Here is a 24,779-nt window from a genome sequence, read left to right as displayed (position 1 = left end):
CTTACCCAGCTGTACATACTAGACATCTATCATTGGGTACAGCCAAGACACTGTGTTATAAATAGTTCTCACTTACTGATAAGAGGCTTCACACTGAAGTTAACATTCTTTGCTGATATAAAAGCTGAAGAGGATTATTTTGCGGTTTGACATCTTGTTAAAACAATAAAGCAACCTCACAAAGTATGTTTTCAGTTCTGGAAAAGAAAGGTTCTCCAATTCTCTATGTGTGATAATGAAAATATATCAGGTCAAATTAATTTAGTGGCATTTAATTGCATGCAAAAAGAAAGCTTTTGTCTGGGAAATGAATAAAAAACACAAAACTTATTTAAAAATGTGTAACAATTAAAAGTGCATAATTCTGAAAGTGGTTCTGCAGGTGAGCTCCTTAAAGCACAAACCTGTGCAGCAGTCTGGTGGATCTGCTTTTGATGTCTCGGTACTGTTGACGGCCGTAGTTTACAAAGTTTATGGAGAGGCTGTGAGGAGTCTCTGATAATGTTCAGAGCCCTGTCTGTTTCTCTGTTTCAGAGATAGAAGCTCTGAAACAGATTCTGGACAGAGGGTGGATACAATCCAATGACTTTTTCAGCTCCTCTCAATGTTCTCTGCAGGGTCTTCTTGCCTGAAATACTGCAGCATCTTGCTGAGATGCAGTACAATAACACATTACCAACCACAGCTCTGTAGAATGCTGCGAGGATGCTGATATGGAGGGTTTTATTTTGATTTCTTTAGAAGGTGCTGTCTTTGCTTGGCCCATTTCAGAATCCCAGTAGTGTTGTTTGACTAGGTGGGATCTGCCCTCCAAGGAATTTAATGCTAGCCTCCACTCTGTACTGCATGGTAGCTGCATTTGAGGGTGTGACCTCCAGAAGTTGATGATCATCTTCTTCGTTTTGTCCTTACTTACCAGGTGGTTGTCTCTGCACCAGACCACCAGCTGTTTAAATTCCTTACTGTACGTTGATTCATCATTCACATGAAAGAGTCCCACTACTGCGGTCTTAAATGCAGATTTAACAATCAGGTTTTCCTTATATGTGAAAGCACGCTTGTGTGTTAACAGTGTGAACAGCAGTGGACTGAGCACTCAACCTAGAGGGATTCCAGTGCTTTGTTGGGACAGCCATTGGGTGGAACAACCAGTGAACTACACACACTCAAAGAGAAATGTGAGGTAACTCAGTTCCCAGAATGCACATTTTTAACCAAACCAAGTTTTATGCTTTTGTTCCCCATTTCTATAGTTACTTTTCCTTATTATTTTATTTTTACTTAACCGTTAGGGAATGTTACTAGCTTAGTTAAGGAGTTTGCTAATGAAGTAATTTAATATGAAGATGATGTATTTTGTTAATAAATTGTTCGTTTGGAAAGTCATTGTTGTGTGTTTATTCTGTATATATGTGCATTGCTTGCTGTTTGAGAACGACAATGCTCGGATTCACTCTTTCACTGATTGTTCTATAATACCGCTGCATTGGGATTGTATTCGCAAGACAATACCTGACAGACCAAAAGTTGTTTGGCTAAAATGAAATATTCACTCTTTGTCAAGGATTTTGGAATGATTATTAATTGTTTTTATTCGCAGTGGCTAATAATTACAATTAATAATCATTCCAAAATAACCAAACAATTATTATTTTACAACAGCTCAATATTATGAAGGGTGGCTGCTGTTTTATAGTTCACCTGTGATGGAAGAGTTTGAACTAAAGGAACACATCCCCATATAACAGAGTTTTATTCTATGGCTCCTTTCCTGTGGAGCCAGTTTTTGTCTTTGTGGTAGGATCGCTGACAATTTTTTAAATATATTTTATTTAAAATGTTATACATAAACAAACACATACCATCAGACCCCCCTCCCAAGATGATGCTTCATTAATTTAAAGAAAATGTTCAGTGTCTTGAAGTCAGTAACAGTTCAATGTCACATTATCCATATAATTTAAAAAAGGTTGCCAGACTTTATTGAAAGTTAATCTCTTTCTAAGGTTTCTACGGTTATATGTTACTTATTCCAAAGGTTGTGTACCTTGTTCATATCCAGCACCATTTAATTATTGATAGAGGAGAATCAAACCTATATGCAGTAGGAATGCACTTTCTGGGCTCTGGATATTTCCAAAAAACTTCACCTGAAATTTGTTAAGAGGTTGGTCAATTTTCATAAGGTTCCCCGACAAGCAAAGTTGTGGATCAACAGGTAATGCAGGTTAAGTGATCTTAGTCACACCATCACAAAGGTCAGTCCAGAAATCTCTCACCTTCACACACAACCAAGAACAGCATAGGAAAGAACCCACCTCTGCGGCGCATCGAAAGCACTTATCTGATAGGCTAAGTGCCTATCTCTGGGTCACATAGCTGATGAACAAAATAACAGTAGACAAGCCTACTGTATACCAAGCATTGATAGTGACAGATAAACTGTCTTGACATAACTCTGACCAGAGTTGATCTTCAATCGTCGTGTTTAAGTCTGTTTCCCAACTTTCTTAAAATCCATATAGAGCTGGTTTAGGACATTCAGATATAAACTTAGGTGGTCCCCTCTCATTAGAGGTGGGCGACACAGGAAATTTTGGTATTGATCCAATACCAAGTAAATACAGGGCTAGTATCTCCGATACCAATACCAATACCAATACGATACTTTACCTTAAATGTTCTGATCATAATAATTTTGTGATTTTGCCTTTAGTTTGTTGATTAATATTATTATGAAACATGGGACAAAGGTTTTGGGCACTAAACTAACTACAACAAAATAAAAGAATGTAACGGTATAAAAATAATTCCTTTATCCATGGTTCTCTGTGAATCATCTTGGTGATATAACAAATTGATTAAAATAATTTAATCTGTAAGAGTAATCTGCATGTAATCTAAATAGGAATACTATTTTTGCTTCAACAGGTAACAGATAGGGGTTATTATATTCAGCCATATTTATATTTCAGGTTTGAGGTATATATGTTTATATAAGTGTACATTTATGAGTTAAAAAAACTATTACGATTTTTTGCCAATTGACTGAATATATGATAGTTGATAACAGTGTGCTAGAATTGTTTCTCTGATCACAAATAACACTGTGGAAAATATGTATTTCTGCTGGAGATTACCTAGATATTTCCGATTTTTTCCAGAAAGGCCTGTGCCAGACCTCTGTCTCTGTGTCAGGGGTCTGGTTTGGAGATCCCCCTCCTCCTCCTCCTTCAGCTGTTTTGCAGCTTTGGGTTATCTTGAGGGTGAACTGCTTTATATGTTTCTGTAAACTGGTGGTGTTCCCACAGGGGGTAATGACCTTTCTGCACTAATCACATGTGTGCAGCGTCCTTATCAGCTGCAGTGAATAATGTCAACAAAGTGCTTCTCTTTCTCTCCACCATCACGGGCTGCCATCAGTGATCTCTGGGGCAGTGAGCAGCAGAGAGAGGTGCTGTATGCACAGATGAAGAGAAGCTGCACTTGGCTGAACTGTGTGAAGAAACTCGAGAAATTTGGCGGACATACTTGTATAGAGGGTAATCTGAAACTAAAGTATTGATCTCACTATGCCAGCATCGATCAGAAACTGATCCCGACTTGGCATCGGTATTATCAGTATGTTTGGATCGACCCGCCCACCTCTACCTCTCATATATCAATTGTTCCATTTCAGTGAGTCTGGGTAAGGCCATGGTATTGTTCAAAGTGTCTCTAATGATCCGTACGTGAAGATAAAAGAAAGTACTGCTTAACTCAATTTTTCTTTTAATTGTTCACAAGTCAGGAAAATCCCATTTTCATAGCAGTCCTCCAGCTTGTGAATCCCATTATGATGCATGCTTCCACGTCTTGTTGTTTGCTGTGATTTGGGTGTCAGACCTATCTCCTCCCCGATGGTTTTATGCACGTCATATGAAAGTTTAATGAGATGTAATAAATTGGGTTATCAGTCTTGACTTATAGCACCATGTCAATCTTTCGAAAGATATTCTTGGTATCTTATTGCTCCAAATAAATTGTCTCATATTTTTATTACGAATTAAAAAAAAAAAACCTTTGGGGTAATTGAGTAGGAAGTGATTGAAAGAGGTATGGCAGTCTTGGCAAAATTTTCATTTATTATTTATTTATTATTTTCCCTTAAATAACAATTTTCTTTTATTTGCTTTCTGAAGTCACCTGATTAGTAAACAGAGTCTATTTCGGTCCAATTTAACCTCAGTATATATACAACTGTTTTCTAAGTACCTCAAGGGCAAATCTGACGAGGAACCAAAGATCTCTCATTGCTCAGCTGCGCACAGGTATCCTTCCCCTGGCTCTAGAAATTGGAAGGTTTACTCAAACTCCAGAAGCGGACAGACTTTGTGGTCTATGTGAGTTGGAAGAGGTGGAAAATGAAATTCATTTTGTGTTGTATTGTCCTTTATACAATGATTTGAGAATTGTGTTTATTTGTTAAAAAGCCTGAAATGTTCTGGTTCAGTGATGATAAGATGAAAATGCTGTTTCATTTCAATGTATTTAAACTGGCAACCTTTGTTTGTAAAGCCTGGAAGAGGCGGCGGGCTTGTTTATTTAAATCATTTATGAGTATGTTGTGCCCACTGTATCTGGTCCTTATGTTTATGTTTGTGTTTATAAGCCCTTAAGGGCTGGGCACACTGAGGTATGCAAGACACAAAAATAATAAAATATTAATTCATTCGTTCATTGTTAGAGAACTAACAACATTTTAAAGACCAAGGAACACAGTAGACAGGTCAGGGAGAAAGTTGTGGAAATAACGCATGCTTTTCATTTGCTATAAATACTTTATGGCAGCACCTGGACCAACCATCCTGGTATAAAGGTCGCATAAAGACCTGCCACTACAGACCCACAACCACTGGCTGATCCTGGCTGTAGCCCCGCCCCGCTGAGCTCACCTGGCTGGGATGCGGCCCCGCTTGCGCAGAGAGTACGCTCTCATTTTCCATGACCTCCTTTACATACTGTAGATCATCCGCATCGCCACCGACACTTCCTGCTGCGTCGGCCCGCTTACCTGACATGCAGGAACTACTGGCCTTCCTCCAGGATCCGGAGCTGGTGGCCCGGTTCCAGAGACGATGCGGGCTGTACCTGGCAGAAGGGTTGACCCGCGACCATGACAAGACCCGACCTGCGAACGGAGCTCCGATCACCGGGGAGAAAACACTTGGGCACATGGATGGAAGCTGGGACCATCAGGACGGAAACATCAACTATAGATATAAGCAGGATTCAGTTCCTGTTGAGGTAGGTTTCTAATTTTCTCAGCAAATGCAACTGATCTATTAGAAAAGAAGAGAATTGAGGTTTGTAAGGAGTTTGTATGCATGTAAATCCTACATCTGATCAATTAGAATAAAAGGCAATAAATCTAAAGTGTCTGTCCCTTACATTACATACAGAGAGTTTGCTTGGCACCAACTAGATTGAAGAACATACTTAAACTGAGCGTCAGATTTATTCGGAGGTTTTGCAAGCCAAAGTTTGACTGGTTTTTCTTGTTTGTCAGGTGTTTGTCAGATCCAGCAAGACAAGCTGCGTGCAGGATTTTCCTCTCTCGTTGCTCTTTCAGATGACAGTGAACATCGGAAATCAATGGATTTCTGAGATTAAAAAAATAAATACAAAGAGTAATAATTATGTTGCTTAGATAGCTGCAGCAGGAGCACTGTCAGGTCAATGACTTTAGCTTGTGGTTGTATGCAGAGAAGTCTTTCATCTGTTGCATTTCTTTCAGGCCTCTGATAACTCTGCTGGGTCCTTCATGGCAGTGCAGTCATCACTAACAAGTGCCATCACTGTTTGTTTCATTACATCAGTCATTTTTATGGTACACGTGTAGAATCTGTAAAACAGAAGACAAGGGTGTAGCCACCAGTGGGCTGGTGTTAAAACTGGATTAAAGGATCTAACCGGATCCCATGATCCGTCTGCCGGCTTTAGGTGCAGAGTTCTGTCATGTTTTGTGTTAATCAGTGTAGGCAGGGAACGGTGTGAGGTTCTTGTGCTACGACAACAATAAGAATCACACAATTTAAAACAATAGTCTATTTCGTATGCTAAAATTATACAACACATTGACTACTGCACTTATATGTAGATGTTGGCTGTTTTAATATGGATACATAAACCTAAACTTAAACATAAAATAAACCCCTGCTGCAGTTAGTTGTAGATTTTAAGTAAGCTTTTTTGTGTTTTCAATTTCCAGAAATATTCCTTGACACCCCAAATTATAATTATTATTATTATTATTATTATTATTTTGTAGTTGTCCATCCATCCATCCATTTATTATCTTTACCTGCTTCTTCCATACTGAGTCGCGGGGAAGCTGGTGCCTATCTCCAGCAGTCTACAGGCGAGAGGCAGGGTACACCCTGGACAGGTCGCCAGTCCATCGCAGGGCAATACACAAACAACCATGCACACACTCATTCAGACCTAAGGGCAATTTAGAGAGACCAATTAACCTAACAGGCATGTACTTGCAGTCCTGTTTTTATTTGTCTCTATTCTAATTAGTATTTTTTATTCTTACACGAATGGAAAGAACTTTGGCTGAGTAGTGACTGTTGTAAAATGCTATACAAATACAATTTGATTGACTGATTTCAGCCAGCTGACAGGCAGTGCACAACAAGAATCATTTGCGTGTGGGAGGGGATTTTGGAGATTGAGAAATGTAGCAATGTTACAATTTTTGAAGGTGTGTAAGAATCTTATGCTGTAAAAATCAGCTTTTATTAGGCAACTCATGCCTACTAAATTCTGCTGCAGTCTTAAAATGAATCGATGCTGCAGTTTGGAGTATTAGTATTAGTAGAGCTACAGCGATATGAAAAGGTATTTCCCCATATAGATTTTGCTTTTCAGTCACACTTAAATGTTTTAAATCATCAAACAAGTTATACAATATTAACCAGAGGAAATACAAAAAGCAGTTTTTAAGTGGTAAATTTGGGAAAAGCTATGCAACAAGCCTCAAATTCTGGAGGGAATTCTGATCGAGATGCTATGGTATTCAATTCTCCAAAGAGGTCTGAGCCAAACGTCCTCTAAAGGGATGGAAATAAATGAAATCGTTATTTTAAAACTACATTTTGCAAGATTACGCTGGTTATCTTTGTCTCATATAAAAATTTCTTTGATGATATGAAACATAAAAATGTTACATTTGTGAGGGGGCAAATGCTTTTTCACAGCATTGGACATTATCCACTGGTAGTTAGTGGTTTCTAAACCTCAACAGTTGAAAAGCTTGTTATAACCTGTTAATAGTGGCAACCAACCCAAACCTTAATGTGTGTTCGCTCTGTGTAGGACTGCAGGAAGCCTCGGTATGAGGTAAGGAACAGGCTGCTCCATTACCTCTTCCTGTTATCGGCTGGTCTAGGTCATGAAGTGTTTTACATCACCTGCCTGCCCTGGATACACTGGAATCTGGATCCGTTCCTCTGCCGCCGCCTCGTCAATATGTGGACTGTAAGTTTCAGCTAAAGAGTGATCACCTCTGAACACGTGTATCTGTGCGTTCACCTCAGCGGGCTCAAATACAAGCATTCAGGATTATGTCCCCCTTCTTCACAATGATGCCTTTCTTCTCGCTGTTGCTCAGTCTCCTTCTCTTCACCTTTCGACCTCCTTTTATCATTCAGCCGCCTTCCAGTGACCTGTGTCTGACACCACCAGGACCATATATCCCCAGGCCAATAGGCAAGGACACAGGGGCCAGCCTGGCCAGGGCCCCTGACATAGTAAGAGGCCACATATAAAGACAAATCAGTGCCAAAAGACTGCTTGGATCTATCTTTTAGATATTTATTCAGACAGAGCCCTGCATGACAGGAGACCCTGAAAACATGTGGAATGCAACTACTGAAACAGCCTACATGAAATTTTTTGTGACACACAGGCAGTCATGTCCCCTCACTAACTCGGTGTGTGTGATGGGCAGTGTGCTCGCTCAGTGTGTGTTTTTGTGCCCTTTATGTCCCTGCCTGAAGCCCTTGGTGGGTGCCCTGTGTCTGAACCCCTTGTTAGGCCCCCCAGGGGGACGAGATACCATTCTTCTGGCATCCTGGGTGCTCCCTGGCCCTGTGTGAACTCCTTTGAAACAAACACATAAAATCCAACACACATTCTTGCAATCTCTGTTTCGCCTGCTAAACACACTCATTGCCCTCCCTCTAGTTAGACATGACTAGCTTCACTCTGTAGACCATTTTATTGGCCTCATCAGCGTTTGAGCTTTCTCTCTCTTGACCAACCATTTGGTCGGTCTGACCTCGGGGCACATCACCCTGCGCCTCTCATTTCTTACTGTCCCCAATCATTGTGATGCTGGAGTTAGCTATGGTAAAAGCTGAGTGACAGAGAGACACATACACATGTGCTAAACTAGTGGCCTTTCCCATTTTTTTCTTGCTTTTTATCACAGGTGGACATTGGTTGACTTAAATAACAATAGTCATCATGAACCCATGGGTCAAGAATTACATTACAGTGTCGTAATATTCAAGCACGATGCAATCCAAATCATAAACCTACTCAGTAAGGTGGAATATTTCAGAGGATACTTAAAGGTCCAGTATGTTAAGAAATGTTAAGTTAATTAAGATTCTGGTGTACTAAAAAAAACTGTGTTAGGAAAATCTGTGGGGTATGAGAAATATGATTTTGCAGATATTACATTGTTTTAACTGTCTGTGTGTTGAGCTTCAACATGCAACAAGAAGAAACAGGAGCAGCAGATAAAACAAAGAGAGTTGAAAATGTATTTAAAAAAACATTGTAACCCAAACAGGCTGATCAAAACCCATAGTCTCCCAAAACTTCTAAAACCTAACTAAAAGGGTCAACAATGGACCCAGGAGACAATAGCTCCCACGTTCCTGTGGTTTAGACATGCCTGATGCGAGTGTTTCCAGTCGCTGGTAGGAACATTGCTCTATTTGGTGAAGATTGCTTCATAAAGAGCATACATGATCAGGAACTGACCTGGGTTTCTGTAAAAGTGCCTTTTCAACCATCCCTAAATGTTTTGAATTTGATTTAGATCAGGTGACAGGCAGGATGGTTCACACAAAGGGTGTCATTCTCTTGGATTTCGTCAGATGGGTGTTGTGAACTGGACCATAAGTAAAGAGGGATCCCCGCTACAACATTTCAGCATAGACAGCAGTGGTTTGATATCCCTGGGAACTTGAAACACCATAGGTAATTAAAACCTTCTTCCACCAACATCTTATTGTTGGTTAACAGGCTGTACTTACCATTAGTAACGGTCTTAATTTGGGTCGCAAACCTGTCTGTGTCTTCATGGGTGACCAACCCAGATGAGAGCAGGTGAATTCTTTTTTGGGTGGGTGTCACCCCTCGATTGCCCCAACCTCATCAGGATTAACTTAATAGATTTTAAATTGTTGTCCTACTGCATTCAACTTCTGCAGAGGTGGTACTTTGAGAGAGGCCTTGCTTGTGCAGCTGAACAATTCTGCCAGAGGCAGATAAAGAAACCCTCTTTGCCTTTTCTATCAGGGGGTCAATAAAATAGAGTTGCTTAAAAAAAATGACATGAAGCCCAGATTTATGTGCTGATTTTTAAGTTTTATGGCTATGGTCTTAGACTTTTGATCAGCTGACGAACAGTCTCTTTGAGATTAAATTTTGTTTTTGATTATGTGCTTCCCCTTCTTGTTTTGTCTGTTATCTTTTTTGCATTTGGAAGTTCTACCTACAATCCAGCTATGATGCACTAGGACATGTGAGTACCAAATCGATTTTGAGCAGGAATGTTTTTCTACCTGTAGACAATTCACAACCCAGAACTAGATCATATGATCTAACATTGCTGTTCTTTGGGCACTATGCCTTAACTCAAAATCTGTTTCATCTGATAATCATATGTTATTTTCCATCGTCATGTTGTCAGTCAACTTCAGTTCACTAAAAGAGTTCTTAAATTTTACCAAGTCTTTTTGCTTCACAACACTTTTAAACTCATTTATTGTTACTGAGCTGCAATGCTTCAACACATAGAAACTGACAACCCCATTTATTTATCATATCATTGTGGACCAAAACCCCTTCCTGCCTTACAAACAATGACCTGTTTAGTAGTCCATCTTCTCTAAATATACACATACCAATGGCCTTATCAAAGCATGGAATGATCAAAGTCTGAAGCTGCTCTTGGCTCGATCAATACACTTATTCACAAGTTCGGAGGGTATTTGACTCTTCCTGCACTGCGAGCAGACTGTCTGTGGGTCAAGCTTTTTGATGTGAATGTCACAGAGCCACCAATGAGGCAGCTCAATGCGATGTTTGTGTAGAAGATGGGTTTCATATCATTGAAGCTCTCGAGCTGGCTGGCTGGCAGATTCAGTGTGTGAGGACAGAGAGTGGGGTTGTGGGAGACGATATGCACACAGTATGGATTATCGTATGAAGTCATATTGGCGGTTCGTGTGCTGAATCGGTTTACCATTGTTTGTCCTTTGTTTTTTGCATGTTTTCTGTTAGGATGTATGCATGTAAACTACAGATGAATATAGTAATAGGACATTTTATATTCAGACATGACCTAAGGGCCACGGAAAACTGCATCTGTACATAACAAGGATGCAGTAAACAAAACTGCAACATTGTTTTTTTTTTTCCTTTAGTTTGGATTGTCAATTGTTGCCATTTCACTTGGAAACTTAAGGTCATTGTATTTTCTTAAAATGACTTTAATGTTATGGCTTCACAAAAAAGTTTGCTTGTTGGTGTTAGCTAGAGTGAAATGAGGTTTACATTGGTGATTCTAGCAACAATGGCTATCATCATTTCCTTTGTGGCTGAACATTCTTGTGAATAATTACCCTGAATCATGCACTGCATGACATATTTATCACAACACACACCTATCCTACACATGGTGTGTGGCACAGACTGGAAGCAGAGAGAGAAAGGAAGTACAACCTTCTGTGAAAATAAAATTGCAAATGCAATTTGTGGCCGTTTTGTGGGTGATTTACTGATGGTGTGTGCAAAGGTGGTGCGGAGATCCATGTTTAAATGAGGATTTTGCGTGTGCTACTGGCTGTCAACATGGAGAGTTTGAACACATTCAGGCAAGGGCACAGATAGACCCCTAGTGCCCTGGATTAGAAAAGGGCTGGGGCCCAATTCTTTTCTTCATTCATCAATATTTAAAAATAAAAAATACCCTATCTGCCATCTATTCCCCCCAAAGGTGTTTTGATATTTGATTGGGATTTGTTGGAGTGCTCTGGCCCTGCACGGACCTACGGCACACCCACGCGCATTAAATATTTCTAGACTTTTTACATTTAGTCATAATACAACCACAAACTTTAAAGTATTTTATGTGACAGACCAACACAAAGTAGTGCATAACAGTAAATTAAAAGAAAGATGACCCATGGTTTTTAACTTTTAGATTAGCTTTCATCAGGACCATTTTACTTCAGCTCTGGCTGTATGGGTGGGGTGTTGTCCTACTGGAAGCTGAACCTCCAGCTCCAGTCTCGTCTTTTGCAGCCTCCAGAATATTTTCCTCCAGGATTGCCCTATATTTAGCTCCATCCATCTTGTCATTCTTCCAAACTGCACAACTACATAATAGTTGCCCTGTCAACAGATTGTGGATATCTGCAGCTCCTCCAGAGTTTTCATGGCCCTCTTGGCTGTTTCACATTCAGCCTCACAGAGTAACCTAACTGAACAGGTATTTATGCTGAGAATAAATTACACTTGGATGGGCTTTAAGTACTAATTAGGTGACTTCTGCAGTGGATTTATCTTTTGGGGTAACAGAGTCACAGAGGCTGCAGAAATAAAGAATGACAGCTTTGATTGCAACAGATGTAGTTCCACAGAGCGTTCACTCAGGCGGACCGAATAAAAGTTCACGCCACAGTTTATCGATGTTTATCAGTAAAGATTTTGAAAAATATGTATTGATTTCCATCCACTGCACATTTTTTTACTGCTGTGTGTTGGTCTTTCACAAAATACCCCAATAAGGAGCAAGTTTGTGGTTGTTACATGATATAATGTGAAAAAGTTCATGAGGTATGAAGGCTATCGATATACAGTCATATTCAGTAAATTAGAATATATGTTTTGATGAGGCTCTTTTGTCAGATTAATAGTATCTCTTAAAAATTATGTTTAAAATGTCTAAATTACAAATGTCTTTATTGGTCAGATGTAATATTCTAATATTAAATGTCATGTTTTCATTATCTGAAAGCAGAAAATCATAATTAACTGAAGTAAGGGCTTGAAAACATCAATCTGCATATGATTCATCTGTATAATGTGTTTTACTTTGTGATGGAGTCGCTGAAATAAATGAACTTTTCAATAATATTCTAATTTATTTAATATGACTGTATGGACTAGGTGCTAACCTTCATCCATTGCCATTTTAACAGTAGTTATTAGTAGTTATACATTTCCCAGCAGGACTTGGTACCAGCCCACACTGCCAAAGGTACCAAAACCTGGTTCAATGACCATGGTGTTACTGTTCTTGATTGGTCAGCAAACTGGCCTGACCTAAACCTCACAGAGAATCTATGGAGTATTATCAAGAGGAAGATGAGAGTCACCAGAGCCAACAATACAGATGGCCTAAAGCCCGCTATCAAAGCAACCTGGGCTTCGATTACACCTGAGCAGAACTACAGGCTGATCACCTCCATTCCACGCTGCATTGATGCAGTAATTCATGCAAAAAGAGCCCCAACTAAGTATCGAGTGCATAGAAATAAAAGTGGCATTTCTGTTAAAACTATCACTTTCATTGATCTGAAGTAATATTCAAATTTTCTAAAACACTGAATTTTGGGTGTTTCATTATCTGTAAGACAAATTATAAGAAATAAAGGCTTGAGATATTTCACTCTATGTGCAGAGAATCTATATGAGTTTAACTTAATGAAATGAGAAAAACGTATCTTTTTCACAATATTCAATTTTTTTTTAGCTGTACCTGTATATTCAGCCAGTCCACAATTATACTGGCCTAGATTTTGCAGGTCAGAGGGTGAAAAGTCTGGGAAGCAGCAGTGTAAATAATGTGCAAATATGGGATGTAGTGAAAAGCCCCCAACTTAAAGCTTTGTGAACTATCAGCACACACTGAAGAGCATATGTGTGCTTGATTTCAATTAATTAAATTAAACAGGCTAGCTATTTCTTATTCAGATGAGCTCTGGTCTGTTTCTTATCTCCAAAGATAGTCCAGGTAGTTGGTTTACTTTGCTTCCAGTCTTCCAGTCCGGACCAAGTTCTAGTTTGTTGTATTTAGATCATCACTTGGCTAAGATCAACATTATTATTTCAAAATGTTTTTTTACACATCTCTGTACAAAAACGTTTTGACAACCCAACTGGTAACAGTTTGAGTAAACAGGTTCAACTCATGGAAATTGTAAAACACGTGTTGTTTTTCCTTTGTTAAATTTTTTTTTTTTTTAGAATTTACTTTTTAGTTGATGTAAATTTCTATGGTCAAAATGCAAAATTCAGTTTCTAGCTCCGGCCCTGCATGAAAAGGTTTTCATAGGTATAAAAGAAGCAGATTAGTCTGAAAAAAACTGTCTGCAGTCCCATCTAGTATTCATGTGAGGAGCCGAGATGAAGAGTGAGTTATTTTTCAGGCCTTGTTTCCTGTCATCATCGCTTACCCTCAGCAATGCCCTTGTGGCTAAAACAGAGTCAATCTCTGCATCCTGGTTTAATAGTGTCTGCCTAAAGTCCTAAAAAGATTAGTGTGTCTCTACAACTGTGTCTCTATGGTTCACAGCAGAAACAGTGAATCAGTAGAGGTACTTTCATGTCTCATTTGCCATGGTAACAAAGTCTTGCTGATTGCCATGTCAATTATGATCCTGATAACAACCTCTCTGCTCTTCTCCTTAAACACTTACATTAGTATCCAGCTCCCTCTGTGCCCGTTGCCTCCCTGTTCCTCAGACAGCCATTCATTAAATATACAAGGCCTGGCTTTAAATAAACCTGGAGCCAGAGCATGTCGGCCTATCCGCACTCTGCTGGGATCTCATGAAAGAAAATATGCACCGGATTTGGCTGGACACATACAGAGCTAGACACTGCCAACCACCCCCACATGAATACACCTTGCTCTGGCTTTTGTCAGGTGAAGAGCCAAGTCTCATCCAAAGATGCTGAAGATGGTGTGTCAGCAATGTCTTGCTGTCTTTAACACTGTTACTTATAATAGATTTAGTTACTGCAAGTTTGCAGCATCAGCACTTTATACTTTGTGGGATCTGCACTTTTGTGCAGCTATAGTTTTCTCCTTGAGTCTGTATGTTGATTAGAAATTTATGAGAGCCTGAGGTTAGTTTTAAAGCACATCATCAGGATTTTAAATTCTTTTTTATTTTTTCTTCCTTGATTTGTACTTTCTGCTTTTGTTTTACTCATTTCTGGCCATTAGCTGTATTTCACTGTAAGATAATGTGGAGTTGGGTGACTAATTTGGACTGTGTGAAATAGAGACTGGTTGAGAAGTGAAATCAAAGTACACTATACCAAGGTTTTAAACACTTATGGTTTCACACCATTTAAAAGTTTTTGTCTTGCCGTTCTTACAGTTTAAGGAGCTTTTTATGAGATGCCAAAGAAAGTGCTTGACCATAGAGTGACAAAGTGCTGCCCCTCCCCTGCTTCTTGCTATGCAGTGGTGGTCTAGACAGACAGTGTGTGTTTGGAAATATTTTCATGTCCAAACCACACTGAAGGTCATGGAAACTAAAGAAGCATGGCCGACACAAGCAGAGAGATTTGAGTATTAGTCAGTTAATATATCAGCTAGCTATCCTCACAAGTGCTGCTAGATAAAGAGTAGAAAGGCAAAAAGATTGGATGTAAAATTCAGTGGAGGGAGCATGTTTACTTAAAGACTACTGCAAAATGTGGTGTTTTTTTATTCCATAATTATGCTGTAGTCTATGCATTGAAATCAAAAAAACAAAAAAAGTTTCTTGGGAAAACATAATCAATACTATAATAATAAACATGTAATATTTTAGCAGCAATATGAACCATTGATGTTTTGTTTTTGTTTTTATTTTTGTTTATAATGCATTTGATTTTAGCCATATTAAGTGGGAGTAAAAGACAGGGTGTCCTCATTTATTCCTCACCAGAAACTGCATTTTTATTACATTTGTAAAGAACATTTAAAATGCCATTTCTTCAACTATATATTGCAAAAGTGATAACAAGATGTAAACAGTAAGCATAGAAGGATAAAAACTGTAATTGCTTTGGAAGCTTTGTGTTGTTAGGATTGCTTGTACCTCAGCCAGAAATGGATGGGATCACAAGTGTCTGCCAACATTTTTTTGAGACTTGAAAGCTTAAAAGTATGTGAACTGCTGCCATTGAGCGTTAATAAAACACGTTAATAAAATCTCTCTCTGCTGCAGATAGTGATGTACATTGGCCAGGTGATGAAGGACCTTCTGAAGCTTCCTCGCCCTCCCTCCCCGCCAGTGGTCAAGCTTGAGACACGTGTGGACGCGGAGTATGGACTGCCATCCACCCACGCCATGGCCGCCACTGCCATCTCCTTCACACTTTTACTGAGCGCCCCCTCCAGAGTACAGGTGAGCATGAGGGTTTCTCTATGATGAAACAGTGTGCACCATCTTAGAAACACTCTTGGATTGGTATGAGCTACATTTTTACAAACAGCTACTTTTATGCCTTCATGGTAGCAATATCAGTTTGTATACTAGTATACCAAGTGTCACCTATTATGACTACTGGATGGATGCTTTTAAAACCTGTTTAAACATTCATCACCTGTAAATGATTTATGCTAATCAGTTTCATATTTTAAAACATATTTGGCTTTAAATTAAATGCATGAACAACTGCTTGGTGCATTTTAGTTGGTTGTTCAGACAATCTTCAATGTTCAAGACAATGTTCTCTTCAGCAAGCAAAGACTGTGGTAAGCTGAGTATTTTCTAACAAGTATTTTGGGTTTGGTTTCATTTATTTGTAGTTAACTGTCAAAAATCCACTAATAATCCCATGGTTCACTTGTACCGCAAAAGAAGGAATAAAGTGGATATATCAGTGTGTGCTTGCAATGTTCAGCAGTAAAAGCAGATTGTCTTTTTATAATTGACTGTTAAAGCCAGACATTCCATAAAATATGATAAAAACTCAATTTAAATATAAAAAACAAAAATAAATAAATGTTTTTTTTAAGTAAGAGAGGAAGTAGTTCTTAAGCTGTGCCATTGTGTTAATGGGGTTGACTAATGGCCCAGCAGGTTGACAACACACAGTTACAAAACCTTTAAAGAAGCGCCCACCAACTTTTGATCATTGGTGTAGCTGCATTATGAACTCTGTCAGTATACCATGACTGGCTAACTGCTAGCGATGCTAAAAAGGCTGCTTCATAGTTTTGGAATGGCCCTGAAATGTATTTGAGCTTCTCCTCAAACCTAAACACGGATGTTCTACACTAAGCCAAGATCTCTTCTAAACGCAGTTTGATTTTAACGAAACCTTTATTTTACTTGAGATTAGGGTGATGGCATGAGGGCCTTCCAACCCCAAGGACTTGGAGCACATCACCAAAGTACCAGCATGGGATTGATTGCTGCAATGCCAATAAAGATTTTTTCATTTATTATTAAGAAGAGCAAAAATTATTTAAAAATGACATTAAAAACAGTAAATCAAAACAGATAATTTTTTAAAAATTGGTTCTCCTTTTACATAGGTTTTTATTATCATTTATCTTCAATGCAACCCCACAGGGTTTCCTTCGATAGAAAATGTTTTTACCAGTGAAGACAATACACTTGAGCCTGATTGAACTGTTTTATATCTCTAATTGAATTGGAATGTACATAATTGGTTGGATCTGTCTGTATGACTGAGAAGTGCCAATTAGAAACATCTTCTGTATGTCACTCATCATGCGCATTAAGTTGCTTGGTGAGTTGCAACTTGTTTGTTCCTCAATTACTCTACACAGAAAAAAAGTACAATGAAAATAAATTCAAAGGCCCCAAATTAACATGATGCAAGTGATGAGTCCACGTCTTTTATTGAAGCTGTCTTATTTCTAATAGTTTGAGCTACTGAGATTAAGCTGAACTACCTTCTAGAATTAGCAAGGCAGAGAATAGTGTTAAATCAGCATCTTCCCAGACAGACGTTTGATTTGAGGCACTTATAGTCCTCCTGTCCATCATGTGCTGTCCTGCCTGTTGGACAATAAGCTGTGAAAGGCAGCAGCAGCAGTCACCATCAGTCACATTTCAGCCACACCCATTGAGCTGCTGCTTCATCCTCTGATAGACTGCAATGAGTCAATGACTGTCAGACCACTTCTCCGCCTCCCTCCCTCTTCCTCCTCTTCACACGTCCTCTCTTTATGTCTCCAACTCATCGGCCAAGTCAATAAACCACTCAAAGGCTCAATCATTAGCTGTCTTAATCAAGCTCTATGTTGTGAAGAACAGGACGAATGAGACATCGCTTCAGTTGGAAGTTTATGCGGGCTGTGGAGCTGTCAAACTTATTTGTGGTCAGATCATTTCCACTTGATCTCTGTTCTGAGGGTCAGAGAAATTGGATCAACAACTGAGACATCAAAGTACTGTAGAGCACTTAACTGTGCCCCAAAATTCCTCCAGGAATCCCCTGACAGAGAAGAGCACACACAGATATAGATGAGAAGCAGGCTGCTACAGAGGATCTTGAATAGTCCTCAGGGCAACTCAGTCTTTTCTCGTAGCAGGTCAAAGGTCACGGCAGTCAATCACTGACTGGCCCCCCCTGTCCCTGGCATCCTTTGTGGCCATTCAGGAAAAAAAAAAAAAAAACCTCTCTTCATGAACTATCACTGAATAGACTTCCAGCTGCAAAGGACAGGAAAAGGCAAGAAAAAGAAGGCATGGAGGAGGAGTGGGGTGAAGGACGAGGGCGGCCGAAGTGGATGAATATACAACGCCTCTCTTCTCACTGTTATTTAAATGGAGGGGGGAATGAAAGCTACTGCCATAGGTAAAAGTGGGAGGGGGAGAAGACGAAGAGACAGCAGTGAGATAACGGAGCAGTGAGGTGATGTCAGGCAGCCAGACTGGCAGGGAGAGGAGTTACACGCCAAAAATGAAAAGGATTGATAAAAACATAATTAAATGAAAAAATTGGTGTTTATTTCCTGAGAAATAAGTATGTCTGATTGTGTCACGGGGATGGTTAGGGGTAAATGTGTGTTTTTGTGCTGCAGTTCTGCTTCCAGATCGGCCTGCTGATTGCTGCGACGACTTCATCTTTGGTGTCTCTGAGCCGGCTCTATACAGGCATGCACTCAGTTCTGGTGAGCCAGTCACCACACACACACACACACACACTTGTCTCACTACATATTTTGAGGACCTGGCAGTAACAGTAACACACACGAGGGACAAATGTGCTAAAAGGGAAAATAGTTTCAAAAGATTAACTAGGGTCTATTGTGTTCCATCTCAAAAACTTGGGCCCATATTGGCAAAACATTCTAAGACTAAAAGTAGCTCCTATTGATGTAATTTTAAGGAAAATCTTGGACTTTTATCTTGGTAAGATAAAAGTTATTCACAAACCACCTTAGGCCTTAAAAGAGCTCCTAAAGTGAATAAATGTTATGAGTAGTGAGGAGGTCTTTTAGTGAGCCTGAGAATGTTTTAAGCAGAGAAGAAGGCGGAGAGGAGAGATATACTCCGTACAATGAACAGTGAATTAATAAAACGCTACCAGCCCAATCGCGCAGGGATCCACACCCTAAATAGTTGAGTAAATCAGCACATAAACTTCTATAGCAATCATACAATTATTTATATGGAGATAAGATAAATATTAACAGCAGCAGGAGAGGATAAAGGTCCATCTCTAGTAAGACAATAAAATAACCATGAATAAAGAGTGTAAAAATGTACAAAAAATATAGTAAAGAATTATTTAAATATTATTTACAAAAATAAATTTAAAAATGTTGAAAAAGAAATTCATACCTAAATACACACTTTAGACAAGATAAAGTACAATAATCTAAACACCAAACACACAGAAGGAAGATGTGGGGTATAGAAGTACAGGGGTTGGACAATGAAACTCAAACACCTGTCATTTTAGTGTGGGAGGTTTCATGGCTAAATTGGACCAGCCTGGTAGCCAGTCTTCATTGATTGCACATTGCACCAGTAAGAGCAGAGTGTGAAGGTTCAATTAGCAGGATAAGAGCACAGTTTTGCTCAAAATATTGAAATGCACACAACATTATGGGTGACATACCAGAGTTCAAAAGAGGACAAATTGTTGGTGCACGTCTTGCTGGCGCATCTGTGACCAAGACAGCAAGTCTTTGTGATGTATCAAGAGCCACGGTATCCAGGGTAATGTCAGCATACCACCAAGAAGGACGAACCACATCCAACAGGATTAACTGTGGACGCAAGAGGAAGCTGTCTGAAAGGGATGTTCGGGTGCTAACCCGGATTGTATCCAAAAAACATAAAACCACGGCTGCCCAAATCAAGGCAGAATTAAATGTGCACCTCAACTCTCCTGTTTCCACCAGAACTGTCCGTTGGGAGCTCCACAGGGTCAATATACACGGCCGGGCTGATATAGCCAAACCTTTGGTCATTCATACCAATGCCAAACGTCGGTTTCAATGGTGCAAGGAGCACAAATCTTGGGCTGTGGACAATGTGAAACATGTATTGTTCTCTGAGGAGTCCACCTTTACTGTTTTTCCCACATCCGAGAGAGTTACTGTGTGGAGAAGCCCCAAAGAAGCGTACCACCCAGACTGTTGCATGCCCAGAGTGAAGCATGGGGGTGGATCAGTGATGGTTTGGGCTGCCATATCATGGCATTCCCTTGGCCCAATACTTGTGCTAGATGGGCACATCACTGCCAAGGACTACCGAACCATTCTTGAGGACCATGTGCATCCAATGGTTCAAACATTGTATCCTGAAGGCGGTGCCGAGTATCAGGATGACAATGCACCAATACACACAGCAAGACTGGTGAAAGATTGGTTTGATGAACATGAAAGTGAAGTTGAACATCTCCCATGGCCTGCACAGTCACCAGATCTAAATATTATTGAGCCATTTTGGGGTGTTTTGGAGGAGCGAGTCAGTAAACGTTTTCCTCCACCAGTATCACGTAGTGACCCGGCCACTATCCAGCAAGAAGAATGGCTTAAAATCCCTCTGACCACTGTGCAGGACTTGTATATGTCAGTCCCAAGACGAATTGACGCTGTATTGGCCGCAAAAGGAGGCCCTACACCATACTAATAAATTATTGTGGTCTAAAACCAGGTGTTTCAGTTTCATTGTCCAACCCCTGTATTTGCTGTATTGTACAATGATGTTAGCAGCCATAGCCTAAATGGTCAGTCTCACACACCTGTCTGGGGAGAAGTTTGCTGGTGTGCTGCAATCTCCTCTCTAACTTGTGATCGCAGGAGGCACCAGCAGGTACCAAAGCTGCTCACAGTCCAGGCTGGTGCTGTAAGCAGGGGGAACAATGCATTAATCTGCTTGACAATGCGCTCCCAAGTCTGCCTCATGGTTCCCTCTTTGTGATCCTGGGGCCAAATCTACCTTTCAACACTTTGTTTTGGTCTTTTGACCAAATCAAAGCTCTTTTTACACAAAACCAATCACTGTAAAAAGCTGACAGGTGAGTGTCCACATTAATATTAAATAGATGAAGAGAGAAAACAACCAGCATGGCGAGTAAATAATAAGCAAATCATAATAATGATGAGCATGTAAATAAGGTTCAAACATTTTGATGCTGTGTGACAATTGATAACATTTTGATAAGCTTTAAAATCATGGCTTACACATTTCCTAATCCTTTCTAAATTCAATGATTGGTTGATTTCTCTCCTCTGATTACTAGGAGCACAGGTTTCTTGTCTTTTGAAACAGCCAATTACAGCTCTTAGAAGACAGTGTCACACCTAGCAACAGGTTCAACCATACCATAATTTCTGTCGTCTCCTCACTCAGGATCACTCTCAGCAGGGAACCGAATCACTCTTAAGCTAAGACTCCTTGTCAGGCATTCTTAGGCTAAGATAGGAGCTCTCTGAGAATACAGGTCCTGGCTTTTTATAGATCCACTCTTCCTTATCTTTACCAACAGTAACTCAGCTGTCTTCTACTGTAGGTGAAAAGGGAGCATCCACGTGTAACCTTTGATTTTGAAATAGCTAAAATTACAAGCATTGTGCACATCAGCACGTCTTGAGTTTGCAGAAATGTTAGAGCCAATGATTCTAATTAATAAGCATCTAACCAATGACACCACATCATCTCACATACTGACTAAATGCTCTGTGTTGTGCTTTCAGGATGTGGTTTGTGGTGTTTTGATCACTGCAGTCCTGATTCTGCTCACCTACCCTTACTGGGAATCCTTTGACAGCTTCCAGCTGACCAGCCCCCTGTCCCCCATCATTGCACTGTCACTGCTGCTCTTCCTAAGCTACACGTACCCAGAGCTGGACTACTACAGCACCACACGGGGAGACACCACCACCATTCTCGGGGTGTGCGCTGGTTGCTCGGTGGGATACTGGGTCAACGCGCAGCTGGGCCACACCTTTGAGCCTCAGGGGTTGTTACCTGTTCCTCTGCCCACACTGACAGCGCTGTCTGTGGCAAGAAGTGCTGGACGCAGCTTGGTTGGAGTTGCCACCCTGGTGGGGACTCGGCAGATAGTGAAAAAACTGAGTTTGGATCTGTTATATTCTTGGTACAATGTTCTGAAAACAGATCCAAATGCCAGGAGGAGAAAGGAGATAGAAGTACCATCCAAGTTTGTCACATACACAGCTGTTGGACTGGTTAACTCTATATTGGTCAACAGATTATTTGTTCTACTTGGGCTTCTATGACCATTTGGCATCCAGTGAGACTGATGTGTAACTATCTCAACAATGAACCTCATATTTACAGGTCCTTCTCAAAACATTAGCATATTGTGATAAAGTTCATTATTTTCCATAATGTCATGATGAAAATGTAACATTCATATATTTTAGATTCATTGCACACTAACTGAAATATTTCAGGTCTTTTATTGTCTTAATACGGATGATTTTGGCATACAGCTCATGAAAACCCAAAATTCCTATCTCACATAATTAGCATATCATTAAAAGGGTCTCTAAACGAGCTATGAACCTAATCATCTGAATCAACGAGTTAACTCTAAACACCTGCAAAAGATTCCTGAGGCCTTTAAAACTCCCAGCCTGGTTCATCACTCAAAACCCCAATCATGGGTAAGACTGCCGACCTGACTGCTGTCCAGAAGGCCACTATTGACACCCTCAAGCAAGAGGGTCAGACAGACATTTCTGAACGAATAGGCTGTTCCCAGAGTGCTGTATCAAGGCACCTCAGTGGGAAGTCTGTGGGAAGGAAAAAGTGTGGCAGAAAACGCTGCACAACGAGAAGAGGTGACCGGACCCTGAGGAAGATTGTGGAGAAGGGCCGATTCCAGACCTTGGGGGACCTGCTGGAAGCAGTGGACTGAGTCTGGAGTAGAAACATCCAGAGCCACCGTGCACAGGCGTGTGCAGGAAATGGGCTACAGGTGCCGCATTCCCCAGGTCAAGTCACTTCTGAACCAGAAACAGCGGCAGAAGCGCCTGACCTGGGCTACAGAGAAGCAGCACTGGACTGTTGCTCAGTGGTCCAAAGTACTTTTTTCGGATGAAAGCAAATTCTGCATGTCATTCGGAAATCAAGGTGCCAGAGTCTGGAGGAAGACTGGGGAGAAGGAAATGCCAAAATGCCAGAAGTCCAGTGTCAAGTACCCACAGTCAGTGATGGTCTGGGGTGCCGTGTCAGCTGCTGGTGTTGGTCCACTGTGTTTTATCAAGGGCAGGGTCAATGCAGCTAGCTATCAGGAGATTTTGGAGCACTTCATGCTTCCATCTGCTGAAAAGCTTTATGGAGATGAAGATTTCATTTTTCAGCAGGACCTGACACCTGCTCACAGTGCCAAAACCACTGGTAAATGGTTTACTGACCATGGTATCACTGTGCTCAATTGGCCTGCCAACTCTCCTGACCTGAACCCCATAGAGAATCTGTGGGATATTGTGAAGAGAACGTTGAGAGACTCAAGACCCAACACTCTGGATGAGCTAAAGGCCGCTATCGAAGCATCCTGGGCCTCCATAAGACCTCAGCAGTGCCACAGGCTGATTGCCTCCATGCCACGCCGCATTGAAGCAGTCATTTCTGCAAAAGGATTCCCTTACCAAGTATTGAGTGCATAACTGTACATGATTATTTGAAGGTTGACGTTTTTTGTATTAAAAACACTTTTCTTTTATTGGTCGGATGAAATATGCTAATTTTGTGAGATAGGAATTTTGGGTTTTCATGAGCTGTATGCCAAAATCATCCGTATTAAGACAATAAAGGACCTGAAATATTTCAGTTAGTGTGCAATGAATCTAAAATATATGAATGTTAAATTTTCATCATTACATTATAGAAAATAATGAACTTTATCACAATATGCTAATATTTTGAGAAGGACCTGTATGTACATTGGTTGTTTTACACTGAAAACGAACTGAATGTGAGACTCCTCAGTGGGAATGATTCACATAAGAGAGCTTGTGACTGACCTAGAGCTGAGCTGGAAATGACAAGTGTCTAAAACAAAATAAAGCTTTTACAGGTTCCAAGTTTGATTGTTTGAATCCGAGGCTGGAGGTGTGCGGAACCCTGCATCTATTCATGTTCAAAAACGTATTCGTACTCTTGAACTTCGTCACATTTTGCCACCTACCCACAAAATTTCAATGTGTTTTATAATTCAATAGAGCAACACAAAGTATTGTATCTTTATGTGAAAAAAAAAAAACAAAAAAAAAAACGATGCACTTTTACTCCGACAACACCACTAAATAAAATCCAGTACAGCTCACACTGACAACACAAACCGCCTGCTAATGTAATTTAGCTAAACTGCATCCAAAGTAAAATGTTAGAAAGGCTATGATTTACCTTCAGATATTATGTAAAATGCAATAGAAAAAAAGAGAAAATCCATCCATCCTCTATACCCACTGTTTCCTACAGGGTTGTAGGGGGCTGGTGCCTCTCAAGCGGTCATTGGGGGACACCCTGGACAGGTCGCCAGTCTGTCACAGGACTACACACAGACACAAAGGACAAGCAACCATGCACACGCTCACACCTAAGGGCAAGTTAGAGAACTGTTAACCTAACAGTCTAGTTTTTGGACAGTGGGAGGAAGCCAGAGTACCTGGAGAGGACCACGCATGCACTGGGAGAACATGCAAACCCCAGGCTGGGATTCGAACCCAAAGCCTTCTCGCTGCAAGGCATGAAGAGAAAATCGAAAAATGACTTCACTGAGGCTTTTAGTTATCCACTTAGTAAAGCCTAAAATTATTCATACTTCTGAAGAATTAGATTTAAAATTAGTTTCATTCAGCCAAGAAGTTTTTATCTGATAGGAAATGAGATGGGCATCTGTGAAAGGATAAAACTCTAAAAAAGGAGCATCAATTTTAGAAAGAATAAGATAGAAATGCAAAAAGGTTCAAGGTGCGTGAATACTATATGAATACTTAAAGACTCATCCATCAGCAGGTTGGAACA

General features: G+C 40.2%; 1 protein-coding gene across 2 annotated transcripts; it reads left to right on the top strand.

The window, feature by feature from the left end:
• Positions 1–4,996: 4,996 nt before the first annotated feature.
• sgpp2 (sphingosine-1-phosphate phosphatase 2) lies at positions 4,997–22,156 on the top strand. 2 transcript variants are annotated; one of them, XM_047392417.1, is made up of 5 exons: positions 4,997–5,286; positions 7,363–7,524; positions 15,516–15,695; positions 18,350–18,439; positions 21,479–22,156. In XM_047392417.1, exons 1-5 carry the CDS (start codon positions 5,059–5,061, stop codon positions 22,022–22,024), a joined length of 1,206 nt encoding a protein of 401 aa, XP_047248373.1. In that variant the 5' UTR covers positions 4,997–5,058; the 3' UTR covers positions 22,025–22,156. The 2 variants fall into 2 exon arrangements, with proteins under 2 accessions (XP_047248373.1, XP_047248374.1); XM_047392418.1 differs by lacking the exon at positions 7,363–7,524.
• The last annotated feature ends 2,623 nt before the right edge of the window (positions 22,157–24,779 follow it).

The sequence above is a fragment of the Girardinichthys multiradiatus genome, chromosome 18, assembly GCF_021462225.1.
Source record: "Girardinichthys multiradiatus isolate DD_20200921_A chromosome 18, DD_fGirMul_XY1, whole genome shotgun sequence".
NCBI classification, from domain to species: Eukaryota; Metazoa; Chordata; class Actinopteri; order Cyprinodontiformes; family Goodeidae; genus Girardinichthys; species Girardinichthys multiradiatus.
The sequence above is the reverse complement of the archived record's forward strand: the minus strand, read 5'-3'. Positions and strand labels throughout refer to the sequence as shown.

Bases quoted from the DNA above. Each gene is read 5' to 3' on its own strand.
- sgpp2 (XM_047392417.1), top strand. From the start codon at position 5,059: ATGCAGGAACTACTGGCCTTCCTCCAGGATCCGGAGCTGGTGGCCCGG. The intron at 7,525-15,515 runs GTAAGTTTCAGC...TCTCTGCTGCAG, and splicing joins GCCTCGTCAATATGTGGACT to ATAGTGATGTACATTGGCCA. The intron at 18,440-21,478 runs GTGAGCCAGTCA...TTGTGCTTTCAG, and splicing joins CAGGCATGCACTCAGTTCTG to GATGTGGTTTGTGGTGTTTT.